Source organism: Fukomys damarensis, unplaced genomic scaffold (assembly GCF_012274545.1).
Source record: "Fukomys damarensis isolate Sample0158 unplaced genomic scaffold, DMR_v1.0_HiC HiC_scaffold_26, whole genome shotgun sequence".
Classification (NCBI taxonomy): Eukaryota; Metazoa; Chordata; class Mammalia; order Rodentia; family Bathyergidae; genus Fukomys; species Fukomys damarensis.
Window position 1 is genome coordinate 32,785,693 of NW_022900938.1, and position 21,389 is coordinate 32,807,081.

Genomic DNA, 21,389 nt, shown 5'->3' on the forward strand with positions numbered 1-21,389 from the left:
AAAAAAAAAAAAAAAAAAAAAAAAAGACAATACCTCATGACCAAGTTGACTTCATCTCAGGAATGCAAGGATGGTTCAACATTCACAAATCAGTAAATATTAATACATCACATACACAGAATCAAAGTAAAAAAATCACAGTTATAGCAATAGATGCAGAAAAAAATCTTTGACCAAATCAAATACCCATTCATATTAAAAACCCTGAAGAAAATTGGTATAGAAGGAAGGACTCAATCTCAAGCTGATAAAAGCCATTTTTGACAAATCTACTGTCAACATATTAAATGAAGGAAAAGTAAAAGCTTTTCCTCTAAAATCAGGAAGACACTATCATCACATTACTGTTCAATATATGTCTTGAAACTTTAGACAGAGCAATCAGGTAAGTGAGAATAATAAAAGAGAGAGGTATAGGAAAAGAAAAAGTCAAACTATCCTATTTGCAGACAACATGATTCTTTACATAAAAGACCCCAAAAATGCCACCAAAAGACTCATTGAATTAATAACCTCAGCAAGGTATCAAGATATAAAGTCAATACACCAAAATCAATAGCATTTTAGAACACCAATAATAAATCTACCAAAAGAAAAACTAGGAAAGAATATCATTCATAATGCCATCAAGAAAAATTAAGTACTTAGGAGTTAACAAAGTGATAGACCTTTAACCGGTACCCCCCCCAAAAAAGTGATAGACCTTTATAACAAAAACTATAGTACTCTAAAAAATAGATCAAAATCATCAAAAATGGAAAGATACATATCCCCTGTACATGGACAAGTACACCAATATTGTCAAATGGCTATTACTTCCAAAACTGATATACATATTCAATACAATCCCAATCAAAATACAAACATCATTCCTCTGAGAACTAGAGAAATGAATAGACATTATTCAGAAGAAGTACAAATGAAAAAATGTTCAACGTCTCTGGCCATCAGAGAAATACAAATTAAAAGAACGCTGATACCATCTTAGTTCAGAAATAATTGTTATCATCAAGAAATCAAAATAATAATAAATGCTGATAAGGCTGTGGAGAAAAAGAAACCCTCCTACATAGTTGGTAGAATATAAACTGGTACAACCATTATGGAAATCAGTATGGAGATTCCTAAAAAAGTAAAAGTAGAAATTCCATTCAATCCAGATATTTTCCTCCAAGTATCTTCCCAAAAGTTACAGAAGTCATATTACAGTGATATATGTATGTCCATGTTTACAGCAGCACAATTCATAATAGCTAAATCTTGGAAACAGTCTACATGTTCATCAACAGAAGAACGAATAAAGAAAATGTTATTTATATACAATGGAGTACTGCACTCTTGTCATAAAGAACATATTTAAGTCACACCTTGAGACCACAGTGTTGAATGAAATAAATCAGACACATCTTAAATATCATATGGTTTCTCTTATATGAGAAACCCAAAGTATAAATAAATTAAAGAGCAAAATAAAAACAGAAAATAGAAACAGGATAAGTCTTTTGTAAATGAAAGCGGACCAAGAGGTAGGGAGGGTTAAAAAGAATGAGGATATGTTATGTACATGTACCAACTCCCCATGATGAATATACTGATATGTGTGGCAAATACGTACTGATAAAAAAAAATATTTTGGGGTACCAGAGATCAAACTCAGGACCTTCCACTTGCCAGGCAGGCGCAGCGCCACTGAGCTACATCCCTGGCCTACTAATAAAAATTTTTAAAAATTACATTCCTTCAGAAATGTCCAATTTAAAAATTTTTGAGCAGTTTTCTATATTAAAAAAAATCTCTTGGCTCTATCTACAGTGTAACTATAACACCTGCATTCACCGGGCATGGTGGCACATGCCTGTAATCCCAGCACCCGGGAGGCTGAGGCAGGAGGACTGCTGTGAGTTCAAGACCAGCCTGCGCTACATAGCGAGTTCCAGGTCAGTCTCAACTACATAGTGAGACCCTGTCTCAAAAAAAAACCACCTGCAATCACCCACAAACCAGTTTGAAAAATTTCAATTCTTGTAACTTACAGTTCCAAAGATATTTCCATGAATTGAAAGAAATTCTGGTCAAAAAAAGGCAAACTAGTTTAAGGATGCTTAAATAAAGTTCTACAACTCACAATGCTATGAGCCTGGAGATCACCATTTTTAGATTAAACTGCTAAGTGCTATGTGATTTTACAAAATATTTTTAGAGTTTTGTCAAGTTTGATCTTCCCAACAATTAAGTAGTCAAAGAGGTATGATCTTATTTTTAAAAAATACACAGGTAGGAAAATAAATGTAGATAAATTAAATAATTTGAGTAGGGGAAAGGTAATAAGGGAAAAGAAAAAAATATAAGAAAATGAAAAAATGGAAATAAAGTGTCTGTAAATGGGGAAGTGAGGAGGGGGTGAAGGGAGGGCAGGGACAAGGGGAAAAATGAGAACCAAGACCTGTCTTGTAAAGGTACAAGATCCCAATAATGAATGTAACTGTACTGTATACCTAAGATGTACCGATAAATTAAATAATTTGAGTATCCTAGAGCCGGGAGGTACATTCAATAATGAACCCACATCTACTAGTCCATGGTCCAAAGCCCTTTCTGCTACAGTATATCATCATCTCAATTACTGCAAGTGTAGATTATTTTTTATATGTGGTACTTTGAAAATTACATTACTGCTCAAAGTTGCTTATACTGACAGCCATGGAATACCACTGTAAACTAAGAATGACCATGTGCACCACATAATTCTTGTGAGTTCAGTGTATAAGGAAGTTGACAATGTCTATCAACAACCTCATTACATGTTCACAATCAGGCTGTAATGCATGTCTCACTGCTAGGGGGCTCTGATTTGAACGTGTTATGTTCCCACCATCTTGAACTGGTGGTACATGGATGTCTGTACTGTCCCACCATGTGGTGGCATGGGCAGTCCCCTCAGGTGGTATAAGCCACCTGAAAGGACAGTCATGCATGTACCACTAATGCATCAAGCCATTGAGAATGTGTTAAACCTCTTCCAAACTAAATTACTGTTGAAGGGTTTGGGTATTTTGAAGTCAGACTTAATCTGAGGTTGACTCTCTATTGCTTAATGCTAAGACTCACTTTTCCTTGTGAATCAGGTTAATTATACCACAAGATACTAGTTAATATGAAAATAAATGAGATAACATATAGAATATATTTGGTATACAGCCTGGCACATAACTGCTATTCCTCCTACTTCTAAAAATAAATCTTTAATATTTACATTACTAGTGTCTACCATAAAGTAGTAATTTTAATATCAACATAATAAATATGCCTTAGAAATATTAAATTTAGATAGAAAAGTTTAATACTTTATTTCCTTAGCTGAGTTTCATACATAAATATGCTTTTATTTACTCATATTTAAAAGATGAAAAGTAGAAAAAAGCAGAGCATATTTCTTTCTTGCTTTTACACAGACAAACTTGAAACTAATTCTTAATCTATAAGTTTGCAAAGTTTTGGGTTGAAATTATCTAATTTTTCTCTACATAACTTTGAATAAGTTATATTTAAAGCCATCCACTTATATGACAGTACAAAGTGTTGACAACTGACTTTAATATTTATGAAGAAAGTCAAGAAAAATTTAAAATGAGCTCACCAATAATTGCCAGTGAATTAAGAATATAGCATAAAAATCATGGTGGTCAGGACCAGGGATTGAGCTCAGTGGTTTTGCCACCTGCCTCACAAGCACAAAGTATAGAGTTCAATCCCTGGTACCAAAAACAAACAAGCAAACAAAACCCCAAAAACAACAACAACAAAAAATCACGGTGGTGTAGGAATCAAATTGCAAAGTTTTCTTCAATATAATCCTAAGGGTTTTATTTCAAATAAGCCACATCACTGAAAAATACTAAGAAGAAGATTATATTCAAACTCCTAAATGCTTGCATAACTCATATTATTTTAAGCCTCTAACTATTTTAAATACTATCAGTACTTTCATTTTTGTTTTCTACCAACAGGCCATAAAATACAGTATTGAAACACAAGTCAACACTGCTTAAATTTAACTACTGGCTGACAGGCAAGGCACCCTGTAGAATTTGAAATTTACAATTTAGCCTGTTAGAATGCAAACATTCTAAATTAACATATAAAAATAATTTATAGGTGGCTATGAATAATTAACTTAAATGAATAAAAGGTAGACTGCCCTAACAAACCTAAAATAAGCTAGCCAGAGCTATTCTAAGGCTTCTGCCAAAGTCAATATTAAACATGGGCCTCTGAATTTGTTGTGTACTTGGTATTAATTTTAAAAAAGGTATCAGTAAAGCTATCGTTATCTACCACTCTTAATTTGAGCTCCTAGCACCATTTGAGAGATCTTTTACATACATATTATTTGAATAATAATACTTCAACAAATATGCTATAGCACCATTTTTTTTGTTTGTTTTTTTGCTACCAAGGATCAAACACATGACCTTGAGCTTGCCAAGCAGGTGTGGTGCCACTGAGCTACATCCCCAGCCAACTATACTATTTTATAAAAGAAAGTTCAAACTCAAAGTTATTAATTAGCATGTTTAACACGACCGATGTAAAAGTGGTGAATCCTAAATTCAATGCAAAACTGTACTATTTCTACATCAGCCTAAACCTATTCTGATCAAACACTATTCCACTTCTACAAATGTACTCTCTGAAAATATGCATGAGAATGGTACTGTCAAAGAAATGTTTATCACAACACTGTAAATCAAAAGATAGGGGGAAAATGGAAGTGTTTATCAAGAGAGGAATTGTTAAATCATAATTCATTCTTAAAATAGGAAAGCAAGCCAGCCATTTATACACACACACACACACACACACACACACACACACACACACACGTAAGAGATGGAATAATTTCCAGGATACACACTATACACATTTAATACAGTAGCCATTGGCCACTGTAGATATTAAACTTATTTTAATTAAATAAAATTTTGTATGCTAGAGATCAAACCTTGAAGTTAAATAAAATTTAAACATTTAGTTTTTTAGTCATATCAGCTATTTTTCAAAAACTCAATCCACATGTAGCTACTGGCTACTATGCTAGGCAGCCAGATACTTCTATCTTCACAGAAAGTCCATAAGACAAAAATGATAAAGAATATGTTCTGAGGAGCAGAGAAAATGCTAACAGAAATAGTTTCTAGAAAAAGGAATAGAGATGGCAAGAACATTTAACATTCAACATATAACCATTTACAACTTACAAATTCTATAACATGTCATATATACTTAATATGGGTAATGTTTATATATCTAAAATGTACCAATAAAATTAATTTTTTAAAATGGGTAATAAATAAAATGGGTAATGAAATAATTACTTGCCTATTTAAAAATACCTTGACTCTCACAACACAATAGTTCTCCCGATTTATGATCATTAAAAGTATGAAAAAAAAACACAGGTTCAATGGCACAGTAGAGGCTGTGGGCCAAAAATTATCTCTGAAACTTCCTAGAAATACTGCAGACCACTCACTTCCTGTACTTTATTAAGCATTAATCTATGCACAATACTATTTGGAACACCAATTAAAATATTATGCAGTTTCTGCTTCTGAAGAATTAAGGCAAAGGGAACAAAAAAAAATACATATGCTTAGAAAGCATAAGAATGACAGTAGTCACAGGCACAGGGGAATGTCCCATTCTTCTGGGGAAAAAAGCACAGGTCACACTGTCGCATCCATTTCTCTTCTCTTTTCCTTATAATTCCACTTAATGCTCTGCAGAGGAGCACCTAAAAGCAACATAGACTTTCAGTTCTGTTCTGAAATCACATTTTTTTCAAATTTTGTATTGAAGTTGTTAATGAGCACTGCAAAAATAAAAATAAAATAACAAGTTACATGCCTCAATTTCCTCACTTGTAAAGGGAAACTCACTGCTTAATGAATGAACATTATCCATTCACTACTGGGTATTTTCACTGAGAGTGAATAACACCTAAATCTTGGAGAACAAAAAAAACACAGTACTAAGATACTCCAAATTACAGTTAAATTAATACTTTTCTCTCAGTAAGACACTGTTCACTTGGGGAAATTAAAGAGCCAGGAGATGATATTAATACATGAAAATCTAATTTGGAGAACAAGACCCTAAACTATCTCCTGTCCTACAGAGTTAGACTTTTTATTCTCTCTTCTTCCCTGGATCTCAGCCACTGTTTAGATCTAGCCTAGCTCAAGAGCTTTTGACCATTATCCAATACATAGTGCCTTTCAGAGTGAGTTTGGCAGGCTAGAGACCTGTAGCAGTGCAGGCAGAAGGTAAGGCTAGTATCTCCAAAGTGACAAGGGCCACGAATTTGTCCCCAGACTGATGACCAAAAAGCCTGCCCAAATTTCAAGAATGTGGATTTGTACAGAAGTACAGTACAGTTCTACCACAGAATTATTCAGAGACTCTGATGTCTAATCACACTTACTGTCATTTAAGGAAGTAAATTTACTAGGAAAACTTTCTACAAAATACTGTATAAGGCCAAGTAAGGGAGATATGAAAGTGAGGAAATATATACAATTACTTATAGAAATTTGTATGTCTAGGTTATTAACAAATTTTAAAACATAATAATTGTCAGTAATTTAAATCCTATAGAACAGATGTCAAAATCATTTCACACAAATGCTACATTGAGAAGACCAAGGGATGTAGGGGGAGGGGTGGAGGGATGAAGGGAAAGTAGAAAGAATCAAGATGTGTTTTGTACATGTACCAACACCCCATGATAAATGTAAACATCATATACTGCAAACATGAACTAATAAAAAATTTAAACATCTCAACACTTATGTGGCCTTAGGCTATTATACATTTATATAAAGGAGTGAGTCTATTCAATAGGAAAGTGCAAAGAAACTTGCTAACGCATGCCAGCTCCAGGCACACAGGCAACGAGCACTGTTTGCTTGTGTCAGTCAGATCACCAACCAACACTACTACAAAGGCCACGAAAGAAGCTGTTACCACTCTGGTTTAAACCCAGCACAGGCCAGGGAAGCAGATTAACTGGAACTTTACATCAGTGGCATGTCTCCCAAGTTCTCTCGATGCCACAAAATTCATAAATGGGATCAGTATGTTCTAAAAAAACATGGTACAGCAAAAGGAAAAAAATGGTTCCACAGCATCAAGCAGTGTAATACTTGAAACCTCATCATCAAAGTGACAGTTTTCAAGTGCCATTTATGATGCCCTAGTCTGGAAACATCCCAGCTAACCCATCTGATCAACAATTTCACAGATGGAAGCACTTGATGGCTAATTGGCAAGTCTATTATTCAAATAAAACAGCTCTCTGTATCTCTTTTTTACATGATTAGAAGTCAAGGTACAACAAGACAGGTCACTGAAATTAGCTTAATAAGAAAAGCTTATTCTTTCCCAAAATAATATTTTTAGTGAAACAACATATTTTGGCAATTAGTTTAGCACAGTAATCTGATTTTGAATGGTAAGAAAAATGTTATAAGCAAAGAGTCAGAAATGCAAAGCTCCTTTTAAAAGTTGTACTGTTTGTAACCTCTACCTTTATGTCATACTATATATTAACACAAGAAATAAGATGAAACATTTACTCACTCCATGAGTAAGAATGCAGAGCAAAACATGTAAAAAATAACCATTTCATTTAAGAATATGGACTAAGCATTTCATGTAATAACCACCTTAAATATTTTTAATTTCCTCAAAACTTTAAAAGCAAACATCTTACTCGTCATCTACATTTTGCAATAAAAATTACATTAATTTATGAAGGAAGTATCCAGTGAAAACCCTAGAGTTTATCTACTTGAGGCAAACAGGCTTTGACATAAAAAAGACTTGTGTTTCTAGCTCCATTTCTTGTTAGTGCCATGATTCAATTCTATAATATGGAAATAATTATCCCTACCTATGTAGAATTACTGTAAGGATTGAATGAGAAGACTAAACAAATATCTCACATCAGAACATGGAAGGTATTCAGCATTAGTCTACTGCCTCTCCTCTACTCCTACCTTATTTCTACAAATTCTCAAAAGAAAACCTGATACAATTTTTAAAACACGGGGTCTCCATATATTTAATGTAGACCCCACTAGCAATGCCATTCCCTACTCAGAGTACCTAGCTATCTCATGTTAGTGCCATTTTCATAGCATTTCAAACAGAAAGCCTCCAAAGTGGAGGCTTGTAGAAAAACTGGGCTATAAAATAGTCAAAGACCTCATTAGGAAATGTGTATATTAACTAGAATCTGCAAGCAGGAAGGGAATGGTTACCAGAAATAATGAAACTAGATGCATACTAAAATGAAATCAAAATCATATCCCTATAGTAATATAGCTACACTATGGTAACAGAAATATACTAGGTAATGAAATAGTTTCCCATACAGAAAAGAAATTTTTCTCCCAATAAAAGAGAATGAGACAGTATTCTAAAACTAGGTTTTTTTACTCTACATTTAGGGGTGGAGGCAGTATTAGGGATCAATCCCAGGGAATGGCACATGCAGGTTGAGTACCACTGAGCTACTTCAGCTGTGCTATATATTTTGATAAGCATTTTGTTCCTAGTTACTCAAGCTTTACTATTTATTACATCTGGGGATAAAGAACTAATTAACAAGGAGCAACCATAGGCAGATAAGAATGTACTTCAGCAAAAAGAAGGGGAATGTACAGACAAGAAGCAAAAGAAAAGTATCATCATTAATTTACTCTTTATGGACCCTCAGCCTTCCCATTGTGTCCTTCACAGGTACTTCACTCTTCTAGAGGGAAGAGCCTATAAAATCACTGATTTGAAAAGCAGCAATAGGAGGCTGTCCCATGGAGATAACTGCCCATCTCTGGAGGTAACTTCCAGGGCATGTAACACAAACATTTCACAAAGAACAACCTTGATTTTGTGTGGTGGGTCAGAACTACATTCCAACATGCCAAGGGTCTACATGGGTATAATATCAAGATACTGCAATTGTCTAAATGATGCTATGAACTCAAATTTGAACTTATGTTGCATAAGTTTAAACCACAAAACCCCAAATCAGTGTGCCAAATCAGAAATGTAACTAGCAAATCGAACATATAAAACAATGTTGATGGCAAGGACAGAAAAGACATAGTCTGGATCTTTTAAGATCATAGCATCCTGTGCAATTGGAATATTAAAATTATATTGCAATGACTTAGTTTCTTGTATTAAACAGATGTATCTTCTCGACTTTCATCCCATATATTCTACCAAAAACATAATCAGATGTCATAAGTTCATTGTATCCTTGACTTCAAATTTAAAACCTTTACCATTTTATTTTTTCATAATTTTGATTTTGCCTTACTTCATAAGAATGATTAATACTTGAGGATAGCAATTAAAAATATATCACCACTGTTTTAACTCAAAAAATTTTATTGTAATTTTCTATCAAAATAAAAATTTAACATCAAGTTTTCCTTGAAAGATTTGTCAAAACTACAGTTTCAAGTAAAATGATACAGATTAACTACAACACACCCACCAAAAATTTCACTTATACTTGATAATCCTCAAGAGTCAATGGGGCTTCTCAAAAGAACATTTTTCAGTTTAGTAACTGTTCAGAAGACCTACACTACAATGATCACTAGAAAGACCGCTCTAATTAGATTACTTTTGACTCCATTTTTTACAGGAGAAATATCAGGTCAAATATATTAATAGAATGACTAGTACTGTACTTTTTAAAATAACATAGTGCTCAGGTAAGAGTAGCAAATGAAAAACCATTAAAAGGCAATTTGTATTTTTGCTTTGTTTTAAAGAAAAATCACTATTTGTAGTGAAGCAAAGAAATAATACTATCAAAAGTTCTTGACCCCTTCCCTACAGAATTTGAAGGGAAAATGGTCAAAATAATCTAACAATGTTTAGAAGTACACAAAAGATCACAAGATACTAAAACAAAAACAAAAAAAAGTAAACAAGTATCTACCAGATATAAACTCTGGTAATATAAATAGGCTAGAGAACTCAAGGAATAAAAATAACTCATAGTAGCCTTTTCTAAAACCCAGCTCATTTTCATTCTGATCATTGATGCTTATAGCAAAATGAAAGCTTCTATTTCAAAGGTAAAAGGTATAATATAAATATTAATCATGTACAGTAATCTACAGTAGGTCATGCCACAGCAGAATTTCTCTAGTTGATAAAAATATGACACACTGGGCCAGAGATTTAGCTCAGTGGCGCCACCACCTGCCTCGCAAGCACAAGGTCCCGAGTTCAATCTCTGGTACCAAAACAAAACAAAAATATAACACATTAATCTAACTTACCTTAAAATGTTATTGTAGCAGCTATTTGTCTGTGTCCATTCTTAGCTTCCTACATCTCATCTCCAGAGTATCCAGGTTCTTTAAAAATGTTAAGGCTGATAAGCAAATTCCTTTGCCTAGCAATCTAATTGCTTCCCAACTTACTCAAAACAGAATCTACCATAAGGCCTGGTGAGAACTAGTCTCTACAAGCTTTCTAGCATTTTCCCATTCAAATCCAAGATGTAGGAAAGAATATGGAATACCTAGGTAAGGCATAAGAAAAAGTACTGAAAAGCAAATTCAAATGAATTTGATTTGGTTTGACCTGATGGTTTTAAAAAGTACTACTAAAAAAAAGGTCATTTAATGTTACTTAGTGTCTATGATTTGTGCATTAAAAAGAGAGAACATTATATATGAAGCTGGCATTCCTTTTGTCTGTCTCCCTTCTCATGAATTTGGTGTGGGCCATCTAGGCTTGAGCTGTGAAATATAAGAACCACTAGCTACAATGCCTATTTCAGAATTTTAAAATTTTAATTGAGATTATTTTTCTTTCTTTTAAAAACATTTTATTATTACATGTAATACATAATGTTTACTTTCATGCCTTATGTGAAGTTGGTATATGTATATAACAAACCTTAATTCCTTTCTCATCCGCTTTCCATCCTCTCCCTCCCCCAGTAACACTAGGTCAGTGGTGGTGAATCTATGGCATACGTGCTACACTGGGCTACTTGTATCACTGAAAGCTCTAAACAGGTTGTCATCACTACACTAGGTGTATCTCACAGAGTCCATAGTACAAGTGCTTAACAGACACATGGCTAACAGCTGCTGTATTAATGCAGCTATAGAATGTTTATATCATTGCAGAAAGGTGTATCGAACAATGCTTCTATGGAACCTGTAATAATACTTTTACTCAAGGCCCTAGATTCAAGCCTCAGCACAGAACAAAATAAATAAAATAAAGTTATGTATCCTTGAAAAGAGTGTAACTTTGAGTTTTTAAGATTTACACCAATGCCTCCATGTTGCATATTTTTTCTTATAATGTTTATATGGCTTGTTATACATATTGTTATATACAAGCTAATTCATTCATTTTCCCTGTTGCCTAATGTTGTAACATACATCTGGCCACAGGTAAACATTTAAGTATTTTTGTAACTGGAGAGGACTGGTATGTGACACTAAGACTACTCATCCATGAAAATTGTATTATTTCTTTTTCCAGGAATTTTTTCCACTGCTATGTTAATTTAATCTTTCAATCAAAACATCAGACCAAGACCTAAAACAAATAACTGAAACATTTCTATCCCAGCACCTACAGAAAGAAACCAAAACACTGATTACTCAATATACACAAAATCTATAGATGTGTGAGGACTTGGGAGTTATAATAAATAAAATGTAAGTAAGAACAAGAAAACTAATGAAAGGTTGAATTAGTTCCATATAAATAATGGAGTCAAGACTGAAAATAAAAGTTGTGTGGTCTTTATTCTTGATTTCTGGCTCAAAGCCTCAAAACCCTTTTAAATGTTTGTTATGCTAAGGAGTGACTCTGCATGAGCTCCAAGAAGGTTTCTAGGTGGAAGCTGTTCACCACAAAGACCACATATGATTAAGGTTTGCGACTACTAGTATTAAGCAGGTCTATTTCAGAGGAGGGAAAGGAAGCTAAAGATTGGTCTCAACCATAAAACCATAAAAAACACTCTGGATGCTGAGGTTCCACTGAAGCAGCTGGAATTGAAAGATGTGCAGATTTTGACCTATGTGTCTCTTCACTGGCTGATTCTTCTCATCTGTATCTGTATTTATTATAATAAAAATGTTATCATAAGTGTAGTACTTTCTCTAAGTTAAATTATTGTAGATTACTGAACCTGAGGGAGTTAGGGTGACTTCCAAAAACCAGCTAGTCAGTCAAAAGGGAAAGCATCCTGGAGATATGTGAACTACAGCTGGCATCTGAAGTAAGGGCAATTTGGTACAGAACTAAAGCCTTTAACTTATGAGGTTTGATACCAACTCCTGGTTGTCATCAGAAATGTACTCAATTGGGAACAACACAAAATGCCTGTAAATCAATTAAGTAGTAACTGCTAAATAATGCTATGAAAAGAGTCTTGGACATTTCACTCATCCGAGTAAGCCTATTATTATCAACAGTGATTTAAGAAGGCCCATTCACTCATAAAATAGCCATGCTTCTTATACTTTAATTAAGGGGGGAAAAAACTCTTGAAAGGGGACAAAAGTCTATTCAACTCTTAAGGTTAAATAACTACCAAGAACTCTCAAGAAATTATATGAGGCCCTTACATGCTCTGATCCTATTAGTCCCATGTTTTAAAAGGGCCAAACTACTGCAAAACTACTTATCAGCAAGTAACTTGCCTTTTCCATCAATGAAATAGGGCCAGGGATTTAGCTCAGTGGTGCTACCACCTGCCTTGCAAGTGCAAGGTCCCAAGTTCAATCCCCAGTACCAAAAAGAAAAGAAAAAAAATATGAAAGATTAACATTTCCCACTGATTTTTGATGGAACAGACCAACATGTGTCTCCTTTGCTACTACTACTGTTTGCTACACCTTAGCTAATGAAAAGATAGCTACTATCAATTCAAAGATCTTTGATTTCTTATGGGGCTGAGGGTGTAACTCAGTGGTAGAGCATGTCTAGCATGTGTGAAATTCCCAGCATTGCAAAAGAAAAAAAGACTTCTTACTATATATACTTATTCAGAAACAATACACTTAATATTCCATGTTCCAGAAATAATACTGAATTTGTCAAGTTAGTCCTAGAACAAACTAAGATCAAATTTTATGGAAAATATTTCTGATCATCTAATCACCCAGTATTTGATAAGGGAGATGCCACAAAGATAAAAATTCTTCAAGTTATTATTTTGAGTTTGTCAACTAACTGGGGAGATAAAATACATATATAAAAAAACTTAAGTTTCTTAAGCAGCATATTTTTAAGTTTCAAAGAGTACAAACTGAACACACAATAGCCAATTAATACAATGAGAATCAGTGAGAAATTAGTGAACATTTAGTTTTCCACTTAATATAAAGTTTTACAGTAGTGAACCACACACAACATAACATAACTTGTGGTCATTATTTCATGCCTTGCAATTTTCCAGCACAGATTTACAAGGTGGGTACATAATTTATCTCATGCTTAAGTAAAGTTTTTTTGGTATTGAACTATGATGCAACTAAGGCCAGGCATGGTGGCCTATGCCTATAGTACCATTCCTGGGAGGATGAAGGGGTAGAAACAGATGAGCCCAGGAGTTCAAGACCAGCCTGGGCAATATAATAAGAACTCTGTGACAAAACAAACAAACAAACAAACAATATAAATAAATAAATAAAAAGAATCTTAGTCTTTACCTATAATTTGTAAGTTGTAGTATCTACATACAATCTCAGTTCACATTTGACATTTTTATATGCCAGAGGATAGATTAAACCGATATTACAAAATGAAAAATCAAGAAGAAACTGTGGAGCAAAGAAACATAAGAAATATTCAAAACTTAAAAAATTTTTAAATAACTGAACTCTATTCAAGTACACAATGCAGAATCACAAATAGATTTCATCTTTCTAAAAGGAATTATTACTATATACCATGACAGATCTAATCAGATTCTTATAAAAATACTTCTAAAATATAGAAAATTTCATTAAATCTCAAACAAATTTGTTTTTTTAAGGTAAATACAGCTTACTGTAAATGAAGGAAGACAAAGTCATTGATAGTGACTTAGAAATGAGGAAAAGCTGGTACTAACAGGGGTATAAAGATGAGTTATATAAAGGGCTACAAAGGTCTAGCCAAGCATAGCACATCCCTGTAATCCCGGCACTTGGGAGGCTAAGGCTGGAGGATCACTGTGGGTTCAAAGCTAGCCTATGGTATATAACAAATTCAAACCCACCCTAGATTATACTGCAAGGCCTTGTCTCATAAAACAAAACAAATTTCTAATACTTAGTCATAAAACAATATACTACATAGAAGATTCAGGAAGGAAACAATATATAATCACCATTTTTCTTACTATTGAGTAAATGTGTAACCAGAAAGATAATGAGAATTTAGAAGAGGCAGAAATTTTTCAGTTGAAAGCAGAGAGGACAGAGGGCATTTGCCAAAAGCATGGCACAAAATAAACAAAAAAATTGAAAATTTGTTTAATTTTAATAAAAATGTAAAAGAAACTATACATCAAATTTAAGGAAAAAAGAAATACTGCTTATCAATACATCTTTTGTGTTGTAATTACTAGCAGGAATTTATGAGACAAGACAGAATATACAAAAAAAAAATCTAAGGGTTAGTTTTTTAATCTAGCATAGTATATCATGTTTATTTTTTCACGTGTCACATCTAAAATTTATACAGTAAACTTAAAGATGTTTTGAGTTCTTTTTTTTTCAAAAGGGCAAGTTTATATTTCATATTCCAAAATTTTAATCAAGGAAACAAAAAAATCTCATTCCCAAGAGAAAAGCAAATTAAGATAATAAAAAATGTTTTCCATATGTTATTTGGTGTTGCAATACAACAATTGGCAATAAGGTAAGAATCTTACCATAAGGTAATCTACTGGGTGACTTTCTTTGCAGTGATTGCTTTCTCTTTCAATAGAGAAAAATCTATAGTTTATGCACAAAGAAATACTCAGAGTCTACATACTAACCTGGCCCAGTCCAGGCATACCTCCTCCAAGTCTAAGAAGTCTGTCCATATTTCTATAAAACAGAAACAAAGGAAAACGTTTCTAAGTACAAAAGTGTTTACTCAATTGCTATCTATATAATTCACCTTCAGTCACTCAGTATGTCAAAAATATTGGTGGTAATTACAACACAACATCAGACTTCCTGTTAATTAACACCACATATTAATTCAAGAAGCTGTCTTCCATGCTAATTAACAGACCTTATTTTACTGCTTTGGTTTTGGGTTATCCCCAGTTTTAAAGACAAGCAATCTTAGCATACTTTCAAAACTTTGCTATCATTAAGTTAATTATATTTGCTTATTGTTATCTAATATAGTACCTGAATGAGGAAAAAGTGCCTGAAATGCTTATCATATGTATGATTGAATTTCCTTCAATTTGTCCAGAGTATACAAATAAAAATCCTCACTTTTAAATTAAATTTTAACATCCTCATTAGTAAGTTCTGTGCTAATTAACTTACAGCTTGTCAGTTATCATCAAAACTACATGTGAAAGACATTGTGAGCAGATTATAGATCTCTGAATTAGCATCAAAGGCTTTTTAAAAATGAACTCATTATACTAAAAGAAATACTATAGAGTAAACATTAAATGCATTAAGATAGTGTTTTAGAATCTAACCAGATATTTTCTGTTATTTCAGATACTGTTGATTTATGTATCTTCTTCACCAAGAAGAATAGCACCAAGCTGCTACTCTTAATTACAATTTCAGAGTTAATCAATATAAAGACAGTTAAATTTGAAATACTAATCTGATTTATTTTCAATATTTGCTATTATAAGAATGAGACACTCAGAGAAGAAATAAAGATACTGCAAGCATATTTATTTAGCCTCAAATATACAAAATGAAGTAATCAAATTATAAAAATTGCCCTGGATTTAGATCCTCGCACTGCAACAGCAAATAAATGCTAAATAAAAATAAAGATTAATAGAATTACAAATAAGTCATCAAGAAATGGAAACAAAGCATTTTTTCCACTTGAAAATAGCTACTATGCCTTAAAATTCCTCTTTCAAGTATGTTTTAGAAAAATGGTATTGCCTTAAATTATATTCTAAATTAAGAGCTAGTGGATCATCTATCCATTTTATTAGTGAGGACTCTATACAAACTAAAACTCAATAATGTACTTATGATCATTTCATTTTCACCCAGTCATTTTTGTTGAATCGGTAATAATATAATCTTAATATTTAACTATAATAATACTGCAAACTTTATTCAAATCCATACATAAGGAGATGCAAAAACAACACAGCTATGAATTCTTCACAAAATGAAGACATTCAATAACCATTACCTAGATAAAGAGAATATTATCCATATCTCAGCCTTTCAAGCCCCTTTTCGTTCTAGTACTCTGCAAAGGTAGAATTCCAACTTCTAACAACATGGACTCGTTTTGGTTTTTAAATTTTATAAAAATGGAATCATATACTTCTTGTACTTGGCTTGTTTCACTCAACTTTTGTGAGATTCACAAGAGATAAATTCATCTTTAAAAATTAAAAGGCATGAAAACTTGACAGTCCAGACAAAATTTCCACTTTATAAACTTAATTCATTCTAATAACATTTACAAACAAAATCTCCATCACATTCTCATTAAAATTTCTCAACTTAAATATGATATTCAATATGCAGCACTTTTTAAAAGCTGAAGACTAAAAAAAATCCTGTATATTTTTAAATATTAAAAAATTTTTCTCTAGAATATATTATCAAAGAAATAGAAACTTTCTTCTGGAACATTACAAGCATACAAACATACAGAACCAACAAGAAAAAACAATATAGAATATATATTTGTTATGTATTTTAGGCAAAAGCTGATTCCCAGCTGTGTTCAGTTTATCTATTCCCTGTGTTGTTTCTGATGACTTTACACAGACTCCAGATGCTGTGAATATACATGAGCAATGTGGGGAGCAGAGGGAAAGAAAATCTGGCAGGTCAAATTTGTGTTTTTAGTAAAACTAGATGTCTCAGCAAACAGGAAAAAATATTTAACAAATTAAAAACATTTAAGATAAGATGACCAAATTGCATAAAAATACTAACATTTGGAAATGAAATATATAGTGATAAATATTCTAAATCATACAATTTCTTAAAATCTGGTTATCACACATATTCATAATCTTATGACTGTTAAAAAAATACATTTTCATAGTATTTATCATACTTAAAAGTAAAATACATTCTTTTTCCTTTGTTACCGGCGATCAAACTCGGGTCCTTGCACTTACAAGGCAGGTGGTAGAACCACTGACCTAAATCCCCAGTCGTAAAATACATTCTTAAACCTCACCTGTTCAGTATCTGTAACTCTAAAGGTGTCACACTTCAATTTGTTGAATTTAACAAATTTCTTCTTAACTTAAACTCCTGCTAATTTTGGCAAGTATAGTTTTTCCAAGGTTTTTTGTTTTTTTTTTGTTTTGTCTCCTAAAAAAAGAATAAATAAGATACAATTATTTTGAGAATTAAGGAGGACATTTTTATACCAAAACCTTAGGAACAAAATTTCTAAAAATGAAATGGAAATCAAAATTGATTTGGGGGTAGGGGTGATGGGTACTGCACCTTAAGCAGGCTAGGTAAGCACTTTTACCACTCACCTATATCCTCAGTTTTAAAACTGATTTCCTAAGAGTACAGAATGATTTATCATCCCAGGCAGCTATACAGCATAGTTATTAACCCCTATATCTAAATTTTGTCTGTAGATTTCATTTTCAAGTACTAACTTTGAGGACCGACATTTTATGACTTTTAGTCTTTCTAGAAGTCTTTCAAAAAACAAAATCTACTTATATTTTTAAACAGACCAGAACTCATGCAATTAATAATATTATTTATACATTATTACAAATATATGATGTATTATGGGATCTTAATTATTAATTAGTAATATTATTTTTCCTGCCTCTTGAAATTGTGCTGCTATTCATCATCCTTGGGCTTAGTTCATTACTTATTAATTTTTCACAACTATGGCCCCCCAAAAAAGATGACAAGAAAATAGAACTGTATAAAACAATGCAATAGTGAAACAACTTATAGCAGCTGCATCATCCCTCGGTTTTTATTGTTGTCCAAAGTACTGAATGATCTTTCAAAACAGATATAAAAAAACAGAGACGTCATTGTACTCTTTCTTTTTACAAGCTTTCACTGGACCCACTTGAGAATTCAGAATTTTTCATTTTCCACCCCTAATACCAAAGGGAAGAAAACTAATGGAGAAAAAGTCTCACAATTAGGGAACTATGAGGTGAATACAAAGAAATAGATAATACTCTATTCTCTAATAACGACAATAAAATTGATGGTACACGCCATCAAGTTTAACTTTGTTACTACTGACATTCAGTAGTAAGTTTTTGTTGGGGGAAGAAGACTCTTTTGTGCATTATAGGATGTTTACTAGCATCCTTACAAAAAAAAAAAAAAGCTAAACACAACCTTGTGGCCTCTACCCACTACATGCCAGTAAGTACTTACACAGTCATGACAATACAAAAATGTCTCCAAATATGGCCCAATGTTACCTTAAGAGGTAAAATCACTTTCAACTAAATGAAAACAAAACCTCAAACTATACATGTTGAGATGACAATATCCCAGATAAATTTTCCCAAACTGAAGAATCAATGAGTGTTGGAAACAGTTAGAAGGTTCTTAAAAAATTTAAACACAGAATTGTTGTATGATTCCCCCCCATTCTACTCCTAGGAATAGATCCCAAATAATTTAAAACAGGTCATTAAAATAACTACATACACACTTATAGCATAACTATTCACAACAGGCAAAAGGTGGAGATAATCCACATGCCCACAAAAGGATGGATGGAAAACAGATTTTAATAGATCATGTGTTTGTATATATGTAGAACGTATATAGCTTTGTATGATGTGATAAAAATTATAGTTAATGTTTAAATTTATTACAGTAAAAGGCACATTGACATAAATCCCTAAAAACATTCCCCTTCTCTTGGAATACTCTTATTCCAACTTTCTTGCCACTTTCTGAAACAGTCTGAAGGCCTTATTTTGTGTGACTAACTGCACTGTGGTGGCTGCCCTGATGCTCTGAATTGATTCAAAACATTTGCCTTCATGCTCACTTCAACTTTTGGGAAGAGCGTGAAACAGCACAGGACCAAATACAGTGAATAATGGTTTTAGGAGCCTACCTTTCTGTTGGATGGAACTCAATAGCTGCATTAGCCAAGTATTTGATCACATCTTGTAAAGACAAAAAAAGACTTTCAGAAATGCTTTAGAAAGGGGCAACAACAAACAATGGGATAAGTTTTCAAAGTGAGGTGAGTATTTTGATGCAGAATGATGGCAATGTGTCTTTTATTATAATACTTTTAATTTAAACATTCACTGCATAGTTTGATCATTCCATGTATGAGCAGGTAACACTGATGGAATATTATTCAGTTATGTAAAGCACTTAGTACTGATACATGTTATGAGGTGGCTGAACCTCACAAAATTATGTGAAAGAAGCCAGGCATAAAAAAGGCACATATTAGGTAACTTCCATCTATATGAAATATTCAATAAATCCAGAGACAAAATCCAGACTGGTGACTGATTACCAGGGACTAGGAGAGGGGAAGAAAATGGAAAAAGGTTTTTGTTTTTTTGTTTTTTTTGGTACCTGGGATCAAACTCGGGTTCTTGTGCTTGCAAGCCAGGCAGCAGAACCACTGAGGCAAATCCCCGGCTGGAAAAACTATTTATTAAATAAGGAGTTATCCTGGAATAATGGAAATGTTCTAGAGCTAGAATGAAGTAGTGACTGTACAACACTGTGAATGGACTAAATGATATTGAACTACACACTTTAAAACACTTTTATTACTGAATTTCTCTTCAATAAATTAACAAGGGTCTTCAAGAGTGAATATTTCTAACACAAAAAAGAAATGACAGTCTTATTTAGTTTTTTAATAAGGCCATCATTCATTATTTTGCAATGTACCTATTTTGCAAAAGAGACATATGAGGTATTCTTTGCTCTTTTATGATACAGTTCATATTTAGACAAATGCTGGAGTGTACAAAGGTGAATGAAAGGAAACATAACATAAAAATGAAAAGCTACTGGACTAATTCTATTGGTATTTATAAATTGAAAAAATGAAACTTATGTATGGAGCAAAAATGATAGCTATTCTCTATTCCAAATAATTATGAGCTATCAGTGTGCTCAAAAGTACTGGAAAGGCTGGAGATATAGCTCAGGGGTGCCATGCCGCCTGTCAAGCACAAGGTCCTGAGTTCTATCCCCAGTACCAGAAAAAAACAAAATGTATTGGAATTGGGAAGCTGGAGTAAGCTCTGGAGATGTATGGTGGTGGTAGCGATGAGAGTGATTCAACAATATCAGTGTACTTAGTGCCCCTGAACTGCATACCAAAAATGGTTACAATGGTAAATTTTATGTGATTTAAATTTTAAACACTCCCCAGAATACACAAAGTGTAGCAAGTTCAAGAAGAACCAGAAGAAATAAACTGAGGTTGATAAGAGATAGTCACGTGCTTTTTCTATTCATGGTGCTAGGGATTAAACCTAGGGCTTACACTTGATCTTAGCCAAAAGGCTGAGAAGCAATTAGACCTAGGGTTTACACACGCTTTGCAAGCATTCTACCACTAAGCTACATTCCCAGCCCCTAGAGATATAATACAGAATTGATCATTACCAGACAGTTATGTTCCAGGTTCACACACGATAACTGATACAGTCAACTACACTCAAAGAATGCTGTCCATTTCAGGCATCATATACAGTAACCTGAAAACCAGAAAAATAAATAAACATTTGAATTTGTTATGTGTAAGCTTTATGACTACTAATATGATTGTTTTTCACTACCCCTTATTTTTACCTCTGCAAAGTATCTGTAAAATGACCTACAGGTGCATGTAAAAGTATGAGGCCCACTGGACCCAGATGACAAATGATAACTATTTTTCCCGGTATATGACAGCCAGGTGCTTTGACTTTGCAGTTAAGAGTGCCAAGTTAGCCAGCAATGGTGGTACACTCTGAGAGGCTGAACAGTATCAACAAGTTTGAGCCCAGCCTGGGCAACTTAGCGAGATCTTAGCTCTAAGTAAAAAAGGGATTAGGGATATAATTCAGTGCAAAGGCCCTTGGTTCAATCCCCAGTACTACAAAAAAAAAAAAAAAAAAAAAAAAAAAAAAA

At 33.2% G+C, this 21,389-nt stretch overlaps 1 protein-coding gene across 2 annotated transcripts in view; it reads right to left on the reverse strand.

Moving 5' to 3' along the window:
• Positions 1-21,389, reverse strand: part of Psmd14 (proteasome 26S subunit, non-ATPase 14) — a 90,329-nt gene that overhangs the window by 65,287 nt on the left and 3,653 nt on the right. Inside the window, exons 2-4 of one of the 2 annotated variants that reach the window (XM_010606833.3) lie at positions 20,883-20,974; positions 17,461-17,597; positions 15,092-15,143 (exon numbers count right to left, since the gene is read on the reverse strand). In XM_010606833.3, coding sequence (XP_010605135.1) covers positions 15,092-15,139 — 48 coding nt within the window. In that variant the 5' untranslated portion in view covers positions 15,140-15,143; positions 17,461-17,597; positions 20,883-20,974. The remainder of the gene's footprint in view (positions 1-15,091; positions 15,144-17,460; positions 17,598-20,882; positions 20,975-21,389) is intronic. The other variant, XM_010606836.3, reaches the window with a different exon arrangement.